Source organism: Cyprinodon variegatus, unplaced genomic scaffold (genome assembly GCF_000732505.1).
Source record: "Cyprinodon variegatus isolate N-32 unplaced genomic scaffold, C_variegatus-1.0 Scaffold78, whole genome shotgun sequence".
In the NCBI taxonomy this organism is placed as follows: Eukaryota; Metazoa; Chordata; class Actinopteri; order Cyprinodontiformes; family Cyprinodontidae; genus Cyprinodon; species Cyprinodon variegatus.
In genome coordinates this window covers 544,827-569,413 of record NW_015150531.1, presented here as the reverse complement: position 1 = coordinate 569,413, position 24,587 = coordinate 544,827, and the positions used below count along the sequence as shown (strand labels likewise).

Genomic DNA, 24,587 nt, shown 5'->3' with positions numbered 1-24,587 from the left:
TTTTATGGGCATCGTTGTGCATCTCAACCAATGAGAGGCCTGTCACTTAAAGCAGGGGGAGAGAAATGAAAAATGTTAGAAAAAATGTTAAAACTGTAAATTTACAGCCATATGTTTATATTACTGTTTTTATATGTAATTTTTTTTTAACTATTTTTCAAGGCTGCACTTTTAAAAAGATTAAATTGTCCAGAGAGCTGCTCCAAATGAAATTTCTTTTTGTTTTAAACTTGTGTAAAAAAATGACAAATAAATCTGTCTAAGTAAGTCTAAGTCTAAATGAGGACAGAAAAAAGGGAAAGTATTGGACTCTTACAGATATGTGATTGTTAAAACAAGACAGCTCCTCAGGCTGGTTGAAAGCAATGTTATTCAAAGCATTGAAATGCTGAATTGTCTTATCCTTAATGAATTGTTTGATTCAGACATATGACTATTCAAAACAGGCACTCCGTTAGAGAACTCTGTCTCTCCTCCATGGAGGTGATCAGAAAGATGTGAGCAACACGCACTGATCCCTCATTCACACAGGTTCAGTTGTTCACATGTTTTTCTCTCTGCCGGAAATCAAAAACACTCTAGTCTATGAAGTTATTGACTCAGTTGTGCTGTGGTATCGCCTCTATTTTGGTGGAAAGTGGAGCAGAAGGTAGTAAAGCTGGCCTGAGTCTGCAGTGCTATCTCTGTCAGCAAACTCCACCCAGTTTATAGGTGGAGAGCCATGTCATGCAAATAAAAACATGTTCTTGCAAAGATAAATGTAGGCTAAACGACTATCAAGTGACGTATACATGCAATAAGATCAATTGCAAAAATTTATGATCTTTGCGCATTTATAAAATATTTTTATCACATGGACCCAAGAAATGCAGATAACCATAAATAAGAGATGGTTGGAAAGCTGGCTACATCCTCAGTCCTTAAGTATTGCTTTATTTGGATGGAGTCATTGATGCATTGCGACAGAAGTGTCTTAGGTTTGATATTCAATCCTGAGATCATTCGGCATTTTTAATTTGTAAGCTCTCCCTACACATTGGTTCTCTTCAATCTACATTCAAAAACATGACCAGTTGATTCATCTTTAATGCCCCCAGATATGAGAAGTGTGCATAAGTGTCTATCCTGGCTATCACTGTGTTCCCTTGTGATTGACCTGTGGTCTGTCTAAGGTGTAGCGCACCAATGATGCCCAATGATAGCCGGAGATAAGCGCCGCACATCCTTGAAAGCCTCACAATGTAACCTGCCGGAAGATATCAGGAACTAAAGTATCAAATAGATATAATTTAACTGAAGCAGATCTGCTCCAACAGTACAGTTAAAATTTTATTTAAAAGTATTTGCACATGTATTTAGTCATTAACTTTCTGTCATCTGAGATTTGGTCACGTAAAAACGGATCCAGGACCTAAACGAAGAAAGCCGCAGCTCCAGTATTACTATTCCAAAATGTTTCCAGGCAAGAACAGAGACATGCAGTCTCTCCAGGTGGTTGTTTCCTTGAGTTCTAAACCCACTGTGTTTTACCTGGAAAACCTAGAGGATGAAACCGAGGATGAATGCCTGATAAGGTGCTCAAACCATTTCTGTGGACCCATTTCATATTGTGGAGGACTTCAAACACTAGTCTGTGATTTCCTTTAAGTCTGACCCCCCCAGCATGGAGGGATCTTACTTCAAAAAAGTTTTCCTCAACTATGAAAATCAATGTATGATTTGAAATCTATCAACTAAACACCGTAGTCTAATGGGAAGTCTAAGATTAATGCTTTATTTAGATAACTATGCATAATAATAACCAAATGTTTATCAATGAAAAATGACAAAAGGTTGCACTGAATGTTTTTACAATTTAAATTAATCTAATTTTCATATTTCCTTGTTGTTACGAGAAACACGCTGTGCCTGTATGGTCTTCTGATTACCCATCCTGATTATTAACACTATTTGCCTGCAGGATGCTTGCATCATTCAGAACAAGAGAAGGCCAAAATGATCAGATTAAAATAATTAGTATCAAAGTTGGTGTTACAATTATCAAACTGCTTTAGTCTTGCTCTTTCTATTTAATTTTGTTTACTTAAGTTATTTGTTTAGAAATTGATAATATAAGGTTACATTAAAGTCAGTACTAACAGTTAGCCGTTTATTTATTGTTCATATATCAAAATGGACATATTTGCCTCAGCTGAATATATATATTACTAAATCACCATTTTCAAGCTAAATAATTGCTTAAAAGGCAAGAGTTTTATTTATTTTCACCTAGACTGTAGAAATGCTGTTTTCTCTATCCTGCTCAGCAATCACACTGCCCTCGTTTCTTAGTCTTCATGTTTGTTCCGAAGGAGTTCACATCTTCTGGGAAAAGTTTGTACCATGTTTTCCCACAGTAACAGTAAACTCAACTTAGAAATCAGATGAAATGGAATGGATGCTGCAGGAATTTAGAGCAAACACCTGGCTGCTACCGCTTGTTTTCTTTTTTCCCTCTTTACCCCTTACCATGTACATTTCCTCAAATCCACTTCTGAGTGGTCATGCAAGAACTTTTTTAATGGTTTTCTCTGCATGTCTCCGAATGCCCATCCGTCCTCCAGTATTCACTCAAATTTGTTTTAATTTATCTTGTTAAGAGAATTTGACTTTGTAATTTTGTCCATTTTTGGCTTGTGCTCTTTGTTTAGTAGTATTCACACTAGTCACTTTCTCAGCTTTAGCCTTGTAACCAAAATGCTGCATATTGCAAGTTTTGTGACACTCCAAGAAAAATAGAATGGCGTGCCTTTAAAGTATAAGAAAAATAATATTTAAATTCTCACTAAAGTTTCTTATTTAGAATTAACTCCTGACTTTGACTGGGACATTCCAACATATTAAATTCAATTCAATTCAGTTTATTTCTATAGCTCCAATTCACAACACAAGTCATCTCAAAGCACTTTACAATTCAACCAGATAATACAGTCAAATTGATTCAAAGTTTTCTATCTAAGGAAAACCAGTTGATCACATTGACTCATTGACTCAAATACAATCCCTCACACTGAGCATGCTTGTAGCGACAGTGGAGAGGAAAAACTCCCTTTTAACAGGAAGAAACCTCCAGCAGAACCAGGCTCAGTGGGAGCGGCCATCTGCCGGATCTAAAACATCTTCATATACTATATGAAGATGTTTTAAATGAACAGTTATGCAGTAACTCTGCAGCAAGTTAGTGCACACATTGGCTGCTTTAGTTTGTCCTTTTTCCCCCTCTCTCCCCCCCACCCCCCCGTTACCATGTAAGTGTCCTCAGATCCACTTCTGAGCGGTTTTGTTTCAAACCCTCTGAGAGATTTTTTTAGCAGTGTTGTTTTGAGTTTTTCTCCATAAAGCTTTCCATAAACTCGGAACAGCTTGTCTGGATGGGAGAAATGCTAACCCTCAGCAAGATGTTTTCAGCAAGAAAGAGGTGCATGGGATACATGAATACCTTTGTTAGGCTCTATGTTGTGACATTTTCTTTTACAGAAATCTTTGCCTCTGTTTACTCTCATATAGTTTTTATAATGAGTGAATGATTGCATTAACAGGCAGAACACTTGAGTCAAATATGTTAGCAGGGTTTTTGAAGATGGACATTACACAAGGTTGCTTTAGTGAACAGATTAACAGTACATCTGCAGGTTCCTAAGATCTCAACCTCATACAAGGTGCTGAAACTATTTATATTGAAAAGGATGCACCAAAACTTGATTATAAATGGAATCTAAAACCTTTTTTTTGGGGTTCAATTTTTCTTGTAGTAAGATTTGCATTGGATTTTCAGAAAAGGTCTAAAACTTGTTAAAATTATATATTTGTCGACACAGCTTGAAGCCTCTTCTGTTTTTCTTTGGTAATATATATTCAGAAACATTTAAAAAGAAAAAGAAACTTTGGGGTGCTGCCATATTTTACTTGTTGTTGTGAATCAAAATTACACCAGTTAAATTAACTAAGACATTTTTGTATATTTTTCAGGGTACATACTTGTTATTGATAATAGATGCACAATGTAATTTACTTGGGGCTTTGCAGAGGGGATGTAGAAATGATCTGGTCCTGTTTCAGTGCTGTTCTCTCTTCATGCTCTTTGGAGGCTGTGACTGTGACTGAAATAGATTAACTGAAGAATTTATCACAGCATGTATTATTTGTTTACTTCACAGGGCTATAATAATGGGCTGGGAGGAAACCTGAAGGGTGGTGCTGGCTGTCAGCGCTGGATATTTAAACAATCTTTGTTTTCCTGCCATCCTAAATTGGCTATGACTTTTGGCTGGCACCAGACGAGCAGAAAGTTTTTTGTCATGGGGCTTAACATAAAGTGGGGAGGGGGGTATGGTTAGTGAGGGGATTAGGGCCTCAGGCTGCATCACTGTCATAATCCACTAAGCTAGCGGAAAAGGAGTCAGCCCGGACCTCAGTTTTCAGAGGCAGGAAGGGATGCTATACCTCTAAGAGAGTTCATTGAAACCACTGAAGAATCACCCTCTGATTGGGATAATTTCAGATGAGTTTGGGGAGTTGTCATAGTAAATTTGGCAATGATATTTTTTTTTCCGTTAAAGCACCATTTAAGATGTGCTTAGCGAGTCAGTTTCACCATAAATAAACCTTAATGCTAGTGTAATCCTCTACTGCAGACATCTCAACACAAGACAGGTGTGTTAAAAAAAGACTGCATTATGTTTTTTAATAGCTTCTGATTTGTGCACCTTCTTCAGAACAACCAATTTAGATTATTATACAACTGCACTGCAGACATTGCTAATATACAGTAGCTACATTGGTTGAAATCACGTAACTGACATGAAATTGCCAATTTTTGTTTTGGTCATTTTAAAATGCTTAAGGTGTGTGATATGGTTCTTTATGGTCTGTAGGTTGCCAGCCTCGTGTATTTTAAGTCTCAGTATGTATTTTCAAACTAATGCCGCAGCCCCAACAAAATCTTCAAAGTAATTTGCAATGTACTGACTGTACCTAAGTCAGATAAAGGACATATACACAGATCAGGCATAACATCATGACAACCTGTACAGTTATTGACCCCCCCTCTCGCTGCCAAAGGGTTCTGATCCATTATGGCATATGCTCTAAGGGACCCCTAAAGGTGTGGTGTGAAAACTGTCACAGGATGTTAATAGCAGATGCTGACAGAAGTTCTTGGAGGTGGGGTTTCATATGACCTGTTTGTCTCACAGATGCTCAAAGGGATTGACTGGGGAAACAATGAGGCCAAGTCAACACTTCAAACTTTTTGTATTAATCAGATGTTCTGCTAATCTATTTTTTATTCTTGCTATGTGTTAGGGCACGTTATCCTGTTATAGAAGGCAATCAGGGTATGCAGATTTCATTAATAGTTTTTGCATAATCTGCAGCAATACTTTTGGCATATCCTACTTTGGAGTTAAAATAATATCCACCTTGATGGCAGGACACAAAATTTACATGTTAATTATAGCATTACCCATGATTATGTGGATAAAAAAGTAAATTCAAGTACCTGTCTATTTGGGTTTTAAATCAAATAATCCAATCCTGATATTTGTTTACTTGCAGCGTGCTTTATACAGAAAAAGAGACTCTGGGATATGCACAAAGAGTTGATATTTTGTACTCCAGCCTGTGCCAAAAGAAAAGCAACTGACATGTAAGTGTTGTGAGTTCCCAGGATGGACCTGTGCCAGATTCTGTTAGCAGTTGAAGCATTACTGCTTTCCCCAATTAAGTGAAAGGGTCAGAAACACGTTGTTTGTGTTTTTGTGGTATAGAGTAAGGAAGCGGGAGCACATCCTCAAAGTGCCCCTTCTCCACAGACATGGGTAGTCAGGTCAGTTTGCCCAAGTCCAAAAGAAATTGTTTTACAATCATTAGACAAACACTGCTGCTGCTTGCCCACAAGCCACAACAAAGAAAGGGGAGTCGAGAAGAGGAGTCTACTTATAAATGTATTTAACCATAAATTCAAACAAACGCAGTAAACAGAATAAAAAATGCAAGACCTAGGGGCACGATGGACTGGGCTGCTTCAGAGAAAGGAAGAGCTTCTGTCGAGAAACAGGTGCCTCATACTTCTCCAATTAGTCCAGCACACCTGGAAGCAACAAACATAATGGCCTGTGTTTACTTGAGGCAGTTTTATTTTTATCAACTTTATTTCTATTGTAACCCTAAAGGACTATTTCTACTAGCTTATCCCAACATGGTCCATCTTTTTGCCCTGCCCTTCCGTTATTGTACATTCATCCATTGTAGTTAAAAAAATGTGATTGATAAGACCAGGTTCTTTTCTGATGGTTGATTGTCCACTGTTGAGTTTAAGGTCACCGTAAGTATGCTGACGGTTTTGCAGCTATCCAGCAGTTATCTTCTGCTTTTTCCAGGACTGTCCCCTCAGCTTCTTACTGGTGAGACATGCTTGGATCACCTCTAGAGGGATGAAAACCCTGCGGAGAAAGCTCATTTCAGCCACTTGTATTTAGAATCTGGGATGCACTTAGCCCCAGGACACCTTGGGCCAGTAATCAAGGATCGACTTTGTAGTCGCGTCTTCCAGCCTTTGACCACATTTCTTGGGCAGTGGTTGAAAACAGGGACAGAGTTTTCCACTGATCACCACCCTGTGATGTTCTGTAAGAGGAGGAAGTCAGATGGACTCGGCAGGCCTAGGCTAGTGAGGTTTCTGCTGAAAATATGACCAAGCCCTTGCTCAGGGACATTTTCAACTTCCACTTCCAAGAGAGCTTCTTCAATATCCTGGGGAAAGCTGGGAACATGGAGTCTGAGTGGAGCATATTTACTGTCTAGATTTTGCAGCTGCAGGCAGCTGTGGCTGTAAGGCCTGCGGTACCTCACGGCAACAAACCCGAACCTGATTGATGGTGAACACTGGCAGTAAGGGATGTTGTCAGGTTGAAGTCCTATCAAGCCTGGTTGCTTTTGGGACTCTTCTGCACTGGTAGGTTGTGGTGAAGAGAGAGGAATCCATCAACCGTGACATTAAAATATTTATTTGCTGCCTGTTATATCTGACCCATTAACAGATCCCACAATGGAGAGATAATTCATGTTATTTAAACCCCCTATCAGTGGACATAATGTTACAGCTACCAGGCTGCTGAAGTGTACCAAACTTTAGTATCAATGCTAAAGCTTTGTATCTTCTATTTACATCCCTTTTGTGAGGCTTGTCTTGCTGATATTCAACATGGATTTAAAAAAAAAAAGTGTTACATCGGCTTCCGATGCGTTAGTGACACACTTCACAAGTTTAAAGTACTTTCTAAAGATGATAGGTCTAAAGTTGCCTAAAAGTCTGAGGTGTATTTTAAAGCTACATCAGAATCAACGAGCTGACGTCCCAGTGATGCTATACACTCTCTCACACACAATCTTTAAAAAAAAAATGTTCTGCAAGAACTCTTAGATTTTTATTTTTAAGCATGTACAGAATAATAACAAAGCAAAGGTACCTATTGATTACCTTTAGGATGGTCAGTTTTAGAGTTAGTGGCAGATGCCTTTTATTTTTTCACCTGTCAGAGAAAGGCATTTTTCCTGATCACTTAAATCTAAACTTGAGTTCTTGGGAAGGAATGTATAGATGGTGAGGTAATTTGGCTAGTTAGAAGAGCTACACTTTTATATTTTATAGATGTTTCTGAAAACAAGGACTTGGGTCAATAAAAGTTCAGGAAAACTCCAAAGCAGACCAATGAGTGGCAAAGAATATTAGGTGCTCATCTACTGGTTAAATTGGATCGATTTTTGTTTTTTCATAGGGAAGGTTTGCAAAATATACCAGACTTTCAAACTGTAATTGTCTTCGAAATGTCATTGTGACCATTTAGATAAACACCAGAAACAAAGTTAGTCAGAAACTAAAGTAATCTGAGATTTTTTTTTTTTTTTAAATGACTTCTTAGGCTGGTAAGAACTGCAAGTAAATTGTTCAAAATGTCAGAATGCATTGTTTGTCCCCAGAGGTAACTTGTAGATGTTGTGAAACACAGATTCATCTGTCTTCGGGATGTTGTCATTTGACACTACCCAATTTCAGCATATGGCCTCCCCAGGGTTAGGAACTGCTTCTCTGCACAGATGCTGGTTTCCCTTTTTTTGTTTTTGTTGTTTTGTTTTTTATATTTTCCTTTTCTTAGAAAAAGCACTACAAAGAGAAAAAAAAACTACATGACTCATCCTACCCCTTTGGCTGCAGTAAAGAATGACAAGCAAAAGCTTAAACCAGGCTTCCTTAATAAACAGCGGGTGCAAGAAAGGGTAAAGATAAAAGAAATAATGTCCATGAAAAGAATAGAACAGAAAATCCCTTTATCGTCCCACAATGGGGAAATTCTGCTGTTTACCACAGGAAAAAGACTACAGAAAAAAATGGTCACACAAATGTAGACCTTAGAAAAATGTATAAGAATTATACATTATACATATACACTATTATGTATAAGAACATAATAGTGAGCAGTTAAAAAATAAACAATGAAATACTGAACTGTAAAGTGTTTTAACAATATATGCATACAGCTTTGATAATTTTTACAGTAATGGATATTTGAAAATAGCAACATCAGATATGTGCAAAATGACAGCTGCAAAACCTGCTGCTCTTGACTTTTTTATGTAAACCAATCAAAAGTGAACTTACTTTAAGATATGGGCTTCCTTTTGTGTAACTTTTGCATACATGAGTCAGGGTTTAATTTGTCCACCCGGGATTGTTCCAGCTCATTCCCTCCACTGGGGACTCAGTCCACTGCCCAGAGAAGTTACATCTTGTAGCAAAGATTGTTCCTTCCTCATGCATATGCATGATCATTGCTAATTAAAAAGTGGTCTTTAGGCACACTTTTTGTTTTGTGAGAACAGCTTTTGGTTGGCAAAAAGGAGCATGTTTTCTAGCACACCGTGTGGCCATTGTCATTATGTAGATGTTGAACACTTTATGAACAGGTCTGCCAGCCATAATTGAGTTGGCACAGTATACAGCATTTTCTGAGATGAAAAATATTTGATTTAGGTATTGTCTTAAAAACATCAAAATTCCTAATTTTCTGTATTTTTCTGTTACAGCAATTAACCTCTATATATTTACTTTAAAATTCATGTTAGGCAAACACAACCTAATACATTACCAAAAACGATGAACAAGAACAGAGGTTCCTAAACTTTCTTAGCTGCGCAACCTCTTCTGTGTCCAAACTGGGTTGACACATGCCTAATCTGCCCCCACACAACATCCACAACAGGATCCTGGGTATTTTTCACCTGCAGCGAGAGAACAAAATAGGCACTCGGATTGATCAAACCTGCACAGAAAACCTTGGAAGTCTGTAAAGGTGGATTTGCAGACTAAACTCTGATAGAATCACATTAACCAATGACAAATATTACAGCTCTCTGAACGATTTCTCATATTCAAGAAATTGTGTCTACCTCCAATTTTTCCAGAAGCAGCTGCAGTGTGAGCATGGTGTGCACACCACAGTAGCCGGTGTTACAGTTCAGGCACAGCACCATGGGCAGAGCTGTTTGTTTGTTTCTTTAGAGTAGAGTCTACAGACTAGCTGCTTTCTACAGTGCATAGAGGGCTAACTTCCTCTATGATGCATATTAAATTGAAGCATAGAAAAAATCTTCTAATTAAACCCATTTTCTTGTAATATTACTATTCTTAATGTTTGAATTTAAATGTTTCAAAGGAAATGTTTATTTACACATCTTTATTGTGTGAGGAAAAAAAATCTACCTGTGTAATTAACAGACCGCCATTACATTATTTGTCTGTGCACCCCCTAGTGGTAGGGGTGTGCGGACCACACTTTGGGAATCCCTGTACTAAAATGCTTCATTTTTGCTCTAGTTTTGCATTCATGATTCTGTCCTGTCTAAAAGACAGCCCTTAAATATTCAAGCTATTTCTCCTAAATTGGAATATAGTTTGATAGCCTAAGCCTGAATTAAACTACTGTTCCTTGGTGTTTGTCATTCTTAACCTTATAAATCTTAGTATTCTTTCTGAAAGACGATGAAAAGGAATTTATTTCATACAATTTATACAAACAAAAATAAATAAATCAGCTTCAAAAAAAATATTTCAAACAAACAGCCAAATACACACAAAAAGAGACTGGTTAACATCAAACCAAACTCCAGTTTCCAAACAAACTAAATTCAGATTAACATAAATGGAAAATAACAAAACCCTCCACCAAATAAATGTGTCAGTATATACAGCCAGAGACGGACATTGATTAATGTAAACTGTCTGAAAAGGGGTGCGAAGAAATAAAAATTATTTTTCAAACCCCCCTGCTTCATGAATCAGTAGTCTTTTATACCCTGTTAATTAAAACTGAAAAACAAAATTATTTAATTATTAGACGCTTCTTTAATTCAGTATGTGCATTAAGCTTTATTTTGAAAATTCCAGTTAAAAACATATGAATACCATACTTTTCAGATTTTAGTTTGAAAGAAAAAATTAAGTCCTGTATCCCTTTTTTTCTCTTAACAGAAAATGGCAACTTTGTGTTTGTCTACTTTGTAATAAAATACATTTAAATCTGTGTTATTAATGCAAAAAAGATTTGAACCCAGATGTATGACAGACGCATTACTGATATGTAGCTTCAAGTCTAATAAAGGTCTCTAGCAGAGAGCCAGTCTCTCTTTGAAAGTACAGCATATTAGAGTGAGGTTGGTAGAGTGAGGAGTCCACAATATAATTGATCTGTTTGAGCTGCTAGAAAGATGTCCCTGCTAAAATTATTTTTCTGGTTTAAACATATTTTACCTATTTTAATCTGTCACTACTGTGTTTCATCAAGGCTTTTACTATCAGCTGTCTTCAGCTCAAGGCTTAGCATTGAACCGCCAGGCACTGAAAGCAGACAGGTGGAAGTTTTAATCGGTTTTCTTCTTGATTCTTTAGGATCTAGTTGTGAATGTCTAGATTCTCCAAAAGGTTTGTTTTTGTATCTCAAAAGTAAATGAATGCAAACTTTTATCAGTGAAACCTTTATAACTTTTTGGACTTTCAACTACAGCCTTTAAAAACAACACAAAAAAATGGGATGAATCTCTTTTAAATATTATAATATACTTAAAGCATTTCTTATCATAATGCTGCTTGTTGTGGCTCACAGATATTGAAAGCCTGACAATAAAATACTATGTAATAAAAAGAAAAGTCCAAAAAAGTTGTGTTATGGTATGGCCTATCATTGGGGAATATTGGATTTGGAAAAGTAATAAAGTGTGCAGAAACAATGGAGCGGCACAGAATTTATGTTCCTTGAGGTCCAGTGGGATATTTCTACAGTCAGTGATAATTTGGGCGTTCAATGTCAAGTGCTGATGTTCATCCACAAGGAAAGTCTTGTATACTTTATGCTTTCACTGCTAGTGTGATTTTTGATTTTATTCAGTGCTTGTTGTAGTTTTTCTGTTAAGAAAAAAAATAATGCTAACAGAAAAATGATTGTTAAATTATTAGTACCGTATGATATCAGTTCAAGTCCCAAACTTTGTGAGATTTGTAAATAGATTTTCACTAACTTTCCAAAGCTTTTTCCTTTTTAAACTTTGGCTTTGATTTCTCTGAGTGCTGATGTTCAGGACCACATTGACAGTTAAAGCTTCTTCAAAAGCAGATTTGTGAAAGAATTTGGAACGTTATTCTTTGATGTATGCTGCATGTTTACTTTTATTTATTCTGCCTTTGAAGTTATGAAGGATATATTTGAAACTTAAGGTAAATCCTGGTGAAATAGAATCCAAGTAAAACAAGGACTTTGATTCCTCGGTTATGTTTGCATTCCACATAGCATTTTGTTTAGAAATATTTATTTGATTATTTGATGTGGAGGATTCTATATTTTTTTTAAGCCTACACTCTTGGTGTCTCTGCTAGATCACTAATGCACATTGATATACTTACTACCTGATGTTGGTTAGCTCCTTAGATTAACTGTCTTAGATTGTGTTTAAGGATATATATAAATATATACAGGATAGAACTTGCAAAATTGGTTTCCTTTCATTGGTTTTACTTTCCTCTTTTTATCACGCTTTTTGTATCTTGCAATTTTAATGTTTCTTTTTTATTTTTTGATCTCAAACTCTGCCTCTGCTTTTTAAATTATCTCTATGGGAGGTTTTCTCTAAAAATCCTAACCTGTTTAAACCTTTGCAGGCTGAGATTTTCTCATGTTGACATTTCCGCAGTGCAGTCCCTCTTGCTACATATTGTATCCTAAAATGTTTCACCTTCTTCATATCTACAGTGTTGGCCTATAAATTATATGGTATGTTAAAATAATTATTGTTATATTATCTTGCTCCACTCAGACCAGTGCATATTTCAGATCTCAACTGCTAATTCTGATTTTGATCAATACTGCTGTTTATTTTCACCCTAGAGGCTTTAACTCATAAAGAAGTAATCTTCTGCTCTCTCGTTGATAGAGAAGGTAGTTTTAGACAAACATTGAATGAGAATATCACAAGACTGTGCCCATTTATGCATCAAAGTATGTAACCTTTATCCTATTTTAATTGCACTGGATTGGAGTATGTCTACGTGTAATAATGCAGGATTTAGTCTTGGCTGAAAAACGCCAAAAACAAATGAGCTGTATATGAAGTCAGTATAGCTTCTCTTTTCGTCCTTTTATCTTTCTGCAATGTTGTTGCGTATGGTTTAATGTTAGTGCCTTCTGTGCAACAACCGTGCAACCCTCTGATTGTTCCTATTTTAGCTTCATCACACTTAACATTCCCTCATAATGCTCATTTCCTTCTTAATATAAAACATCACAGTTTGCTTAATAAAAAACGTCATCTACTGTATAAAACTAATGGATATGTAAGAGGAGGTAAAGTATCCCAGGAGTTGTGCATAAACAGTTGTCGTTATGCACATATACGGGCAAACATCTTTCTAACCCTTAGCAGTTAAAGCATCACTTGAAAATGCTTCTCAGAGGCTGAAGGCAGAAAATTGAATGGCTACGCATTGCTGTACGGATTTACGACTTACTGGTCATCCCACTGATCAGTGCACCATGTAAAAAGGTTGCAGTGCGTTTAAAACTATTGAGCATCAATCAAATGGGAAGGAAGGTAGATTTAGAATTTTACTGTTAAAGTAAAAATTAACAAATAGGAACATTGGGGCCTAGAAAAAAAAAAAAAGCAAAAGAAATGAAGAGTTTGCTTGCACTGGATCACAGTCAATCTTATTGAAAAAAAAGAGAAGGCTGTTCAGTAGAATTTTTATATTTCCTTGAGTACGGAGCTGTATTTATGGTGTTTTTATCATAGTGAGCACAGCCATACCATTCTAAAAAGTATTTAGGTTTTATGCAGGACTGTAATGTTTGAAAGCTTGCTCGCTCTGAGAGTTACTTTCATGGATGGTATAGTTTGTGGCTTGTGGCAGTGTACAGTACATCATTTTTGTCCTGCATAAAATGCTGATAGTATTCATGGTATATAGGCTTTTCAAAGGCCAATTACCAGCTGGAGGGGCACTGATACATTTCTGAGACACAGAATTTACTCTTTTTGGAGTTTGGTCACATTGGGTGCTCCTATGAAAGTTGGCTTGTGTGAATGTAACAAATTGTGTTTTCAAACTTACCCTCTGTGTACCTTTGTGCCTCCTTCTCTAATCTGTTCAGTGTATTTCTATAATTTTCTTGGTGGTTGACATTATCTTTTGTCTTGCAGAACATGAATTTTCATGAGATTTTTGGATCATTGATGGCATTATGTTACACAGCTGTTTCCTTGACAGTAGGCTTCATCTAGGCTGGCCCCACTGTTAAACTGCTTTGGTTTTCATCATATAATCCTGCTCTGTGACTGTGACTGTTAATCATAAATAAATCAGAATAACTCAAAACAAATACAGAATTAAAATGTAAAATAATGATGTCATTATTCAGGAGTATAAACATGATAATCTAAAAAAGTGACATTGAAAAAGTAGCTGTCAACTGTCAAGTAATGATGACTGGTTTGCTTATCTTTCTTATTTTTAGAATTGTTTTAAATGAGTCTAAATGTGGATTTTGGTGGTCAGTTTTAAACCTAAAAAACGTATAAAGACATTTTATAAACCATTATTGTGATTTTGTTTTATTCCTTTAGAGGTGTATTAACTAGTTTGCTTTATTATTGAAGTTTAGATGGATTAAGCTTAGTTATTCTGATTATTTGAAACCATGCTTTATGCAGTATAGCCCCTCAAATATTCTTAGACAGCAACAAAATTACTTTTTGTTGTCCTGGCGATCAATAAAAAATGGGAAACTTTTCATTCAAATTCAACATAAAGCACCATTTGATTGAAAGAATTCTGCATCCTCTTTCTACTGTATAACATCTGTTTATGTGGTTAGGAAGACCCTTAGTTAACATATTCAAACTATTTATAACTTCTTTTGGTATGCATAATAACTGTTATCATATTGTGTAAATGTCAAATAGCATCTTTATTTTAGAACTTGCATGCATTTGACTTGCTTGCATTTTAATGTATGGTGTGATTGTATTATTTATAGTGCTGCAACTGTCTTGTTTATCGTTCTGTTTTGTTTGTTTTCATCTTTATTCTCCACCCTTGAAAAGAAGAATTTTATCTTGAGGCGCTTATCCTTTCACATTTGAATAAGAAAATTAAGTGGAGGTAATATAAAATACATGAATCATGTTTTCCAAAAAGGGGCTACAAAGATAGACCCAGAGAGAAGGTTTATTCAAATAATCATCGACTGTTTGAACAACCACACTTGCATATAAAAGGTTGCTTTGGTCTCATATCAGCACCACTATTCTTAGATTAGGACATGCATCATTAAAGTTCATGTTCCAGACTAGAAACTGAAGTAATGCGAGCTTGACAAGACATAACTTTGCTCTTAGAGGCTTTTTAAAGCGATGCACTCCTCCATATTTGAATAACTATTCACATTGCAATATAATGACACAGCTGAGACTATGCCTGTTGTGCCCAATTGCCGCTAGCAGCACTAATCCTAATTCATATTTGGCCAATTTAAAAGGCAGTGTCTCATATGGTTAAAAATTGTTTTTATGGACTCAAGTCCAAGTTACAAACGTAATGACTTTTGAATCAACATGGGGATTTTGTAAAAGATTTTGGAATTGACTAGAATTTGAATCCTCAAAAACTTGCATTAAATAGAAAGTTTGTTTAAAAGGAACCAGCCTGGTCTGCAACAAAGGAATTGTGCTAAGCAGGTGGTCAAAGCTGCATCGTGTTTTCCTGCAATCCCATGTTTATACAGTGCTAGCCAGCTCTAGCTACAGTGGTGTTTACATGTTTTCCTCTGCGGCATTTTTAAATCAAAACAGAAACAAATGTCTGAGACAGATTTTTAATTGCAATCCTAGGGATACTAGCGTGAGAGTTGCCAGCAGCATTAAGGCATTAATGTGTGGCCATTGTGCTGGGAGACGGACCCGGCCAGCAAAACAACAGAGGGCAACTTGGATGCCTTCCCTGAAGTCATAATGAAAGTGTTTTTTTCCTCCTAAAAATTATTTTAAAACAAGCACAAAAATTAAATATAAGTTTTAATATCCACCTGTGCCTGTTCTTTGTCTTTTTTCATTGAGGTTTAATCAACATACTATTAATGAAAAGCTTGTTTCAGTTATTCTGGATGAGATTTAATTGTTATCCATCATATCCACAACCAGTCCAAAGCCAACAATATAGACAAAACACATAGGTCACAATTTATTCTATCACTGTTTTTTGTATTTCTTAGTTTGTTTCTCAAACAGTAACACCTTCTGATGTTTCCTAGGTGACTACACTGGTGAACACCAGCAACAAGGGACCCTCCAGCAAGAAGAAGGGGCGGTCTAAGAAGGCTCACGTGCTGGCAGTGTCTGTGGAGCAGGCCACCCAAAACTTTCTTGAAAAGGGCGAGCAGATTGCCAAAGACAGCCAGGACCTAAAGGAGGAGCTCATTGCTGCAGTGGAGGATGTTCGTAAACAAGGTGTGTTTGCATAGATATTTACTGCTGCTGTTGATGTCTAAGACTAAATATCTGTTTTAAAAGAGCATCATTACATTTTACCTGAAGGCAAATAGAAATGTTTTTATTCTTCTTAACTGTGATTATTTGTTTTGTTCTCAATAAACATTTTAATCTTGAACTTTTATTAAACTTTTTATGATTTAATGATCGCCTTCTAGGTTCCTAAAGCCAGTCTTTTTAAACCTACATATTTTTTTTTGTTTTTGTTTTTTTTCTGGACAAAGAAATGAATGACTTACAATTTTTTCCTGAGTATGAAGATGTCTGTAGTTTTGCTCAGATGAGGCAAAGAGTATGAATCTGTATCTGTGATTGAGATTAGTTATTCAAATAAATTTAAATGGATTATCAACCTGGAGAGACTCACAAGGAAACAAAGAGGCAATTAGAGAGTTTATTAACATGAATGAATATAAATATCTTTGAGCTCAGGCCTCAGGAGAAGACATAGAGCTGAGCATTGCTGATGGCAATGGAATGGGCAAATTCATAAAAACAGGGTTGTCCTCCCCACGTGGCCTGGATGCTAGTGCTGGACTGGGGATAAAGGAAGAGCTGATTGGAGTAAGAGGTAGGCTAAGGTGGTAAATGGGGTGGAGGTGGGTTGCAGCTTGGTTGGAAGGCAGATAGAAACACAAAGCAGAGTCCTGGATGATGTTGGCTGCTGGGGATACTTGTTGGCATACTTGTTGGCAGTAATGGATCTGGATAACATGGCAGTCAGGATATGCTGGTAGGGTTTAGCTTGAGGCTTCCAGATTGAAGAGTTTTCCTTGTGACAAACTTTTTCTTGTATGATTTCCCCTCGGATAATAACCGCTGAATATAGTGAGAATTGACATAAAATTCTAATGTTTTGGGAAGGAGCCTGAAAGAAAAAAGATGTCAGAAATGTGAGATTAACTCACAAATTTAGAATAATTTCAGACTGGCACAAACAGAACATTATGTAGCCATTATTTTCAGGCCTCACTAAATGCATGCGACCTTATGACTGTACTAGGTCAAGTTCAGGAGCTATAATATTTAAAGCTTCCGTTGTCTGTGGGGAACCTTGCTAAATGTTAAGACTTTATAAATGCATATCTATGTGGAATATAGTCCATTAACAGTCACGATTCTGAACCTAAAAAGCTCTGTCTTCAAAAACAGCAACAGTAATTAGGTTTAACAAAGCTCCAACCGTTTGTCTTAACTTAGAGTCAGATTTATAGTTTGAGTATACAATCCTTGTATCAATCTGAACATGATTGTGGTAAATTACCTCATCTTGTTTCAAAATGTTCTATTAGTTGAAAACTTTATTATTTCTGCGGCACAAGAAAATCATTGCATCTTTACTGTTTGTTCAAAAGTTCCTTTCCAGAATGGTGATGCATTTACAATAAAGACATTTGAGGTGTTGCTGCTGGATTGCTAAAGTTGGATTTTCAACACTGTTTGGCTGCTACTGCAGTCCACTGCTGCCTTTAGTGACACATAGGACTTTTGAGGTGTTAATAAGAGAGTCTGTCCTTCAAATCGCAGCACATGCACAGTCAGACCTGTACTGAATTGTAATTGCCTTAAAGTCTGTTAGTGGCTCATTAGACTTCTGTCCTACTAAAATAGTCATCTTATGATAATAAGATGTGTTATTTTAGATTTATGAGCAAACTAAATTCTAGTATCCATATAACGATACAGGGCAGACTCACTGAGGTTTATTCTCTCGGTATAAAAATGTGCACGTGATAAATGGATGTTTACTCAGTAATTTTCCTCTATAGTCAGCGAGCTCTTTCTCTGCTCCTTACCTACTGAGCCAAAATAAATGATATCATACATCATTATTTGTGTGACTGCTTGGCAGAGTGGTGCTGTGGTCAGCGCTATTCTTCAAGAAAAAAGCTTCTTGGTTTGTACATGCTGGCTGCACTTTGGATGCTGGTCTTCGCCGTGGGCTCAACACGTCAGAATCAGGGTGTGAAGATCATGCCATATAAAAACAAAAAAAGGATTTTTATGATAGGAAAGGAAAGTCTAACAGTTTTTATCTCAAGTTTTTTGTCCAAGTGAGTTACGTATGCTGTATAAACTAGGGCTGCAACTATTGATTGTTTTGTCAATTAATTCATCTGTCGATTATTTCTTAGATGAATTGATTAATGATGGGGTAGCAAAAGGTTCCTTAAAGAGATTTAAACCAGGTGAAGCTGAAACTTATCTTTTGACAAAATAATTTTTATTATCATTAATTTGAAAATGTTCCCAAAATTTTTTTACAGCTTTAGTATAACTACTGCTTTATGTGGGTTGTTCCCGTTAATTTCATGTTTTCATGCTCCGTGTAACGATTAATTGTTTGCTAAACGAGTTCACAATTATTTAAATAATTGATTAATCATGATTAATCGGATTGATTGTATCAGTCAGAGCGTAAACTCTTATTTTGAAATTAAATGGGGTCATTTTTTGAAGTTGTTATCAGGTATTGGGGAATAATCATCAGGGAAACTCTGCAGCAAGAGTTAGGCTGACTTATAAGTTCAGTTAACTTAAGCATTAAAGCTGATTTCCCTTTTAAACATTTGCTTAGCAGCCTTTTCATTGTAAAAAAAACAAAAACAAAATACAAACCCAGAGTGACAACATATATCTGCTTTAAAAGCTCTGTGAAAATGCTGTGACTGATAAGCAGTAAGCTGCTAATGTTGATAAAATTAGCATCTGATTCAGATGATTCTATGTTGCAACTAAAAGGCTGATTCCAAGTTTGAAGGAATCTGGATATGCATTTTGCAGCCTCAAAATTTGGGAAACTGAAACATCAAACTTAAACCTCATTAAGACCCTTTAAGACAAATGTTCTGAAAGATTTTAAATTGTTTGCACTGAAACCATTTTAAATTGAAAAAAGACAAGGATGCAATTATTCCCGACAGATACATTTTAACAACTTTTGCAACTTGTGACACTTTTACCTTTAAAATCTATACATTTCAATTTTTTATTTTGCCAATTGTTCTCTTTAACAAATGAAATATTACTTGATAAAACACAAAATTCTATTACATGTTTTTAATTTATTACACTTTGTTTTGTTTATTTTGCATCAGCCAGCTACCCAGACTTCAGCAAAGTCCTTTAAAAAGATTTTTATCTCATTTTCAGGGCTTGTCAAGCTGACCTCAGTTAACATGATTGACGTGTTCACTTCCCTCTTGTCGAACTCCGTCCCTCTGCTCTTGTTATACAAAGCATACAATTGATCTGTCGACTGTGTTTAATTTTTAAACACAATAGGTGAATAAAGGTTTTCCATGTGCTACAGTTCCTGCTTTCAGAATTGTTCGGTTGGAGATATGGAGAGAGTAAAATATAATCTTAGAAAGGGGTCAATTGTCCCAGGCCCAGGACAGAGGGGGCCCAAAATTAACACACTGACCATTAAAAATACAGGCAGAAGTAACTTTTCAGAAAATATTTGTGATACAAATATTTAATATTAGAGTAATTGCATATATAAATATATCTGCATTAGGTATATGTAATATGTTTAGATCTCTCCCCACCCAACATAAAATAGTTTGACCAGGACAACGGCAGGCTGCAACTTTTAAAGTTTGTTTCGCTGCAAACTAAGAATTTCACGTCTTCAGAAGTCCAGAACACAGATAAGAAAAAAGAGAAAAAGGGAAGATGACACCAAATGCTTGAGATATTTTAAAAGTAAATATTAAAAATAAACTGAGAATTAGTTAGGAACAGGTCCAGGAATGGAATTGCAGAAGAATGATGCCCATTTAGAGCCAGGTAAGAAGCAATGTGTTTTTTAGTGTGGTTTTAAAGTACTGTATATCATCCGCTAGCTAGTGTAAGGGGAAAACACATTTTCTTTTAAAGAAATACTTGAGCTTAGCGTCAAACGAGCAGAAGGATGGCAGAGGTCCAGGTGAAGTTTAAAAGAGAGTAAAGGAGAGCAAAGTTAGGCGTTGCAGCTTTAAGGGGGCGGGGGAGCGATTGTTTTAGGAGGAGACAGAGAGAGCCGACCCTACCGGTAACACAGTGCAGGTGGAGGGGCCTGCTGCCCAATCGCAGAATCTGAGCATAGTGGCTTGGAAACGGATCACACTGTTAATTTCAATGATCCTGCGCTGTAGTCAACAACAAAGACTGATTTTGATAGAGTGAATGTTTGTAATTGCAAAAAAGAAGCCTTTCTTAGACATGGCTAATAAACTGCCAGCAGATTCAGAGGGGAGAGAATCCCCAAAGTATCTAACCTATTCTACCTCCCACAGTGGAAGGGAAAAAATTGTTAGGGACTGGCTAATATACAGCGGCTCAAGCAAGGCAATATTTTTGCTGTGCTTGCTCTTCTCCTATCAAGAAGAGAAACGATCAACTAGTGCACTAAATTCAATAAATGGGATGAAAATATTCAACATAAAATACAAAAAGTTTTTTTGAAGGTTTTTCGGGGCTTGAAGGGGCTTTTGCCCCCAACCTTTTTTATTGGAATTGGAGGACCTTGTTTCTTTTTTTTAGTAAAATAAAGATAATAAAAAAACTACCTGCACTCCAGGATGTCCCAGGAAAGGTTCAATGGTCTGGCACTGCATCAAAGAGCATCAGCTTGCCAAGAAATTAGACTTTAAAGACATTATAATTGACTTTGCCACTAAAAAAAAAGTTCACCGTTTGACATTTGGAGACCAAGTCGAACCACATTTATGAAGTGAAGTCATCTATGACTTCTTTGGAGGACAGTAAAATATTGGCAAAAAGACTGTGTTGTCCCGGGCCCCAGCAAAGCTGTCAGCTGGCCTGGCAGTAGCTATGAACATCTGGTAAAGAGGATGTCAATAATTTGAATTAGGCTCTTTCTGAGTTTCTACATAGATGTTTTATGCTGATGTTGTAACCCTTTTTCATATAAATCAATTTAAACATGGCTGGTTGTTTTTTAAATACTGTAATACTGTTTAGTTGCCTTAAATATATTAGAGTATTTCCCTGACCTGCTCAGGCTACATTACTGAGACGTAACTTTAAGCACATCCACAATTCCATCACAGCAATCGCATCACGACTGACAGTTTTTTCTGATGAGTAGTTTAAATTCAACCAACATGTAGTTATTCAATGATAAATCTATACACCTTCATAGTTTCACCCTGTAGTAAAAGCATTTATGCCGCATTTATACAGCTTTTAATGTGTTGGCCTAGTGGGCTAGAGCAGTGTGCTTGTGCTCTGAGAAGGTTGCAAGTACCTGGTTTGAATCACACTGCCTCAATTCTGGGTTCCTGGGCAAGACCCTTAACCCCCGATTGCTCCCTGGGTGCCACACAATGGCAGGCCACTGCCCGAAGGGGGATGGGTTAAATGCAGAGGTAAATTTCTTCAATTTGAGATCAATAAAGTTCAATTATGATATATTATTTTTCTTTAGTGCTATCCTACTGGTCTAATGATTTTATTGACATTTCTTATCTGGGCTTTTATTATTATGGGATAATTGTGACTTTGGAAGCTTAAAGAGTTTTATGTTGGAGCTCAGCTTCTTGTGTGATAAACAACGCAGGTTAAACTCTTTGTTTGGGTAAGGTAAAAGGTAAAGTACAAGTTTGATGAGTTTGAAACTTTTTTACTGAAGAGAATATAATCTATAATCATTTTGGCAGGAAACTATGATCTATGATTATTGATTTTTGATGTATCAATCTAATGAGAGAATTAAAGAGTGGTTGTGCCAGCAGCATTTCCTTTAATTGAAGATAACACAGAAATAATCGTATTTGAAGTCAAGGAAAGATAAGAGCTTCAAGCAGACCTGAATTTTAACAGTCAATTTTAAGTCATCTAAGGACAGTAGTGAGTTTCTCCTATTATCACCTAAAGAACCTATTGAAGATTAAAGAACTGGTGTCTCGGCAGGAGTTAGAAATCTTGTCCATATTTTCTTTTCAGTAGTACTGCTGTGGTGTTTGCACAGCTGAAGCAGATGAACCACATAACTCCCGTTCTTAGATCTTTCACTGGCTTCTTGTCTGTCGCCGAATACAATTTAAAACCCTCATGTTAGTTGATAATCTGTAACTGGTGAGGCCCAAAAGACATCTCTGATCTGATGGTCCATTATAAACCAGCCAGAACCCTAAGGCTGCCTTTATTCATGGCTTCATTCTGTACCCAGATTTATAACCAAGCACAGTAAGGCAGGATTCATGCTGCTCATTTATGGAACAAAGTCCCTGAATGTCTCATTGCTACTGGAACTCATTTGCTTAAGGCAAGATTGACATTTTGTTTATAATAAACAACCACAATGCACTATAAACATTATTTATTGTATGTGTTTTTAATCTATTTTAAGCACTTATTTTATTGCATGTAAATGTTTTCATATATATATATATTCCTAACATGTCATGTACGTGACAAATAAACGTGTCTTTCCTTTCCATGATACATTAACAGTTAAAGGACTAACATAACCTCACTTGGTTCACTGTTTTATAAAAAAAAAAGTTGAATTTATACTTTATTATTAATTTACACAATAGCTAAAGGGTTTAACGATGCCTCTTTACCAAATTAATTAAGCTAACACTATTGATCTGTGTGAAAGGGCCTCCATTGGTGCACCCCGTTCTACTTTAGATGAGTTGTTCAGATAAGACACGTTATATTTCAGAGATGTTTGTTATCCGTACTATTTAGAATTTAGGATTTAAGGGAGATCAACATCAACATGGCTAAAGGAAAAGATATGGTGTGAGGTCCCATGCTTAAATGATGTCCTGATCAAATCACACATTTCTGGACATATTAAATCTTTCCCTGCACCTTTCCATAAGTTTGCATAAAGCCGGGCATATACTGTGGGATATTTTCAATCTTTGCACGTAACTGCAGCTCAAACTGCATCATGAAACTGCAGGGTTTAAATGTTTACAGCTCACAATGCATGTTCTGACGCTGTGCAGCCTGAAACTCTGATGCAACCTTAAGTTGGCCGACAGATTTTCAAACATGTTTGACTTTCCCCCGAACTTACGATTCCTAATCGGGAGGTGATGGTGAGAGGCTGATGACCCCTTGTTACCCCCTGTACACTACACAATGCACAATCAGGCTGTGAGTCAGCCAGATGGCTTAATTTTGCCAAAAGAAAAGATAACCATCATGCACTTCGGTGACAGCCATCCATCTTTCTAACTTTAGTCATAATGTGGTGGTTCGAGAGAATCCTCTTGGGGTACATCCATGCAGCATGCAGAAAGTTTTTAGGTATTCCCATCCCTGACCTCTCATGAACTGGGAATCCCTCCCAACTAAAGAAGTTGAAGCAAGCCAGGCTTTCTTCAAAGCTGCTTATAAACTTTAAAAGGGCCATTAAAAGAATGCTGTGTCTCAGCATTACAGTGGGGAATGGAAGCTGGATAGCACTGCAGAAGAAGGGCTGAGCCTGCGCTGTGCAAACAGCAATGGTGATTGTGGAATACGTTTACCAGATCTGGACTTGGTTTATGCTGCAGTTTTACCTCAGATCCTAACCTCTCTGATAATCCACTGTTTGTCCTACTTCCATCAGGGAGATGGTTTATCAGCATCAAATATCTGTGTCCTTTCAGCTGCTCCCACATTCAGGGACTGCCACAGCAGGTCAATAAGACCAAGTCTCTATGCTGGGAGCCCCTTTATGATGCAACCAGGATTTCGACCTCTATTGTCAGACACTAAGATCCCATCCCCCACACAAGAACCCTCCCCCTTACACATACTTAAACCTTCACAATCCAAACGCATGCAGACACACCCACTGACTTCTCTTTGTTACCTTGTGGGGACAGATTAAAACCAGTTTCCTAGTCTACATTTTGGTGACTTGCCATAAGAAAAAGTTATCTTCTTGTGCTTGGAGTCCGGTTTAGGTCGGGAATGTAGTTTTGTTTAGGGTCATGCTTTGGTCATACAAATGAATGGAGTTCAATGAAAAGTCCACATAAAATAGAGGAACACAAGCACAACCATCTTCACTGACCACCAGCTTATTTAATAGACTTAATAATAATAATAATAATAATAATAATAATAATAGACTAGCTGAACCTTATTTGCATACTTCATACTACATTTCTATGTACACTTTTCTCTTATCAGAGTGTTTAATAGAATAGTTTTTTCTGGCAACATATCGTTGATCATTGATCGTTTCTCAATTCACAAGAATGCGAGTACTGACTTGTTTCCTCACAAAGTATGTTACTGAGAAGAACACAGGAAAGTATGGACTTGGTGAGAACGGACACACGCAGCATAGTCGTGATGTCACCACACGCTCGGCTCGTCTGCAGCTGTATTTCACCTACTATTATTAATAGTCTCTTGATAATAATAAATTCCTACTTTTTTCATTTAGTGGGGAAATAAAAAATAAACACAATAAGATAAACGCAAATCAAATG

The 24,587-nt window shown here is 36.7% G+C and overlaps 1 protein-coding gene across 1 annotated transcript in view; it reads left to right on the top strand.

The window, feature by feature from the left end:
* ctnna2 (catenin alpha 2) overlaps positions 1 to 24,587 on the top strand; it is a 406,153-nt gene that overhangs the window by 26,584 nt on the left and 354,982 nt on the right. The window contains exon 3 of the mRNA XM_015372952.1: positions 15,894 to 16,089. Coding sequence (XP_015228438.1) covers positions 15,894 to 16,089 — 196 coding nt within the window. The remainder of the gene's footprint in view (positions 1 to 15,893; positions 16,090 to 24,587) is intronic.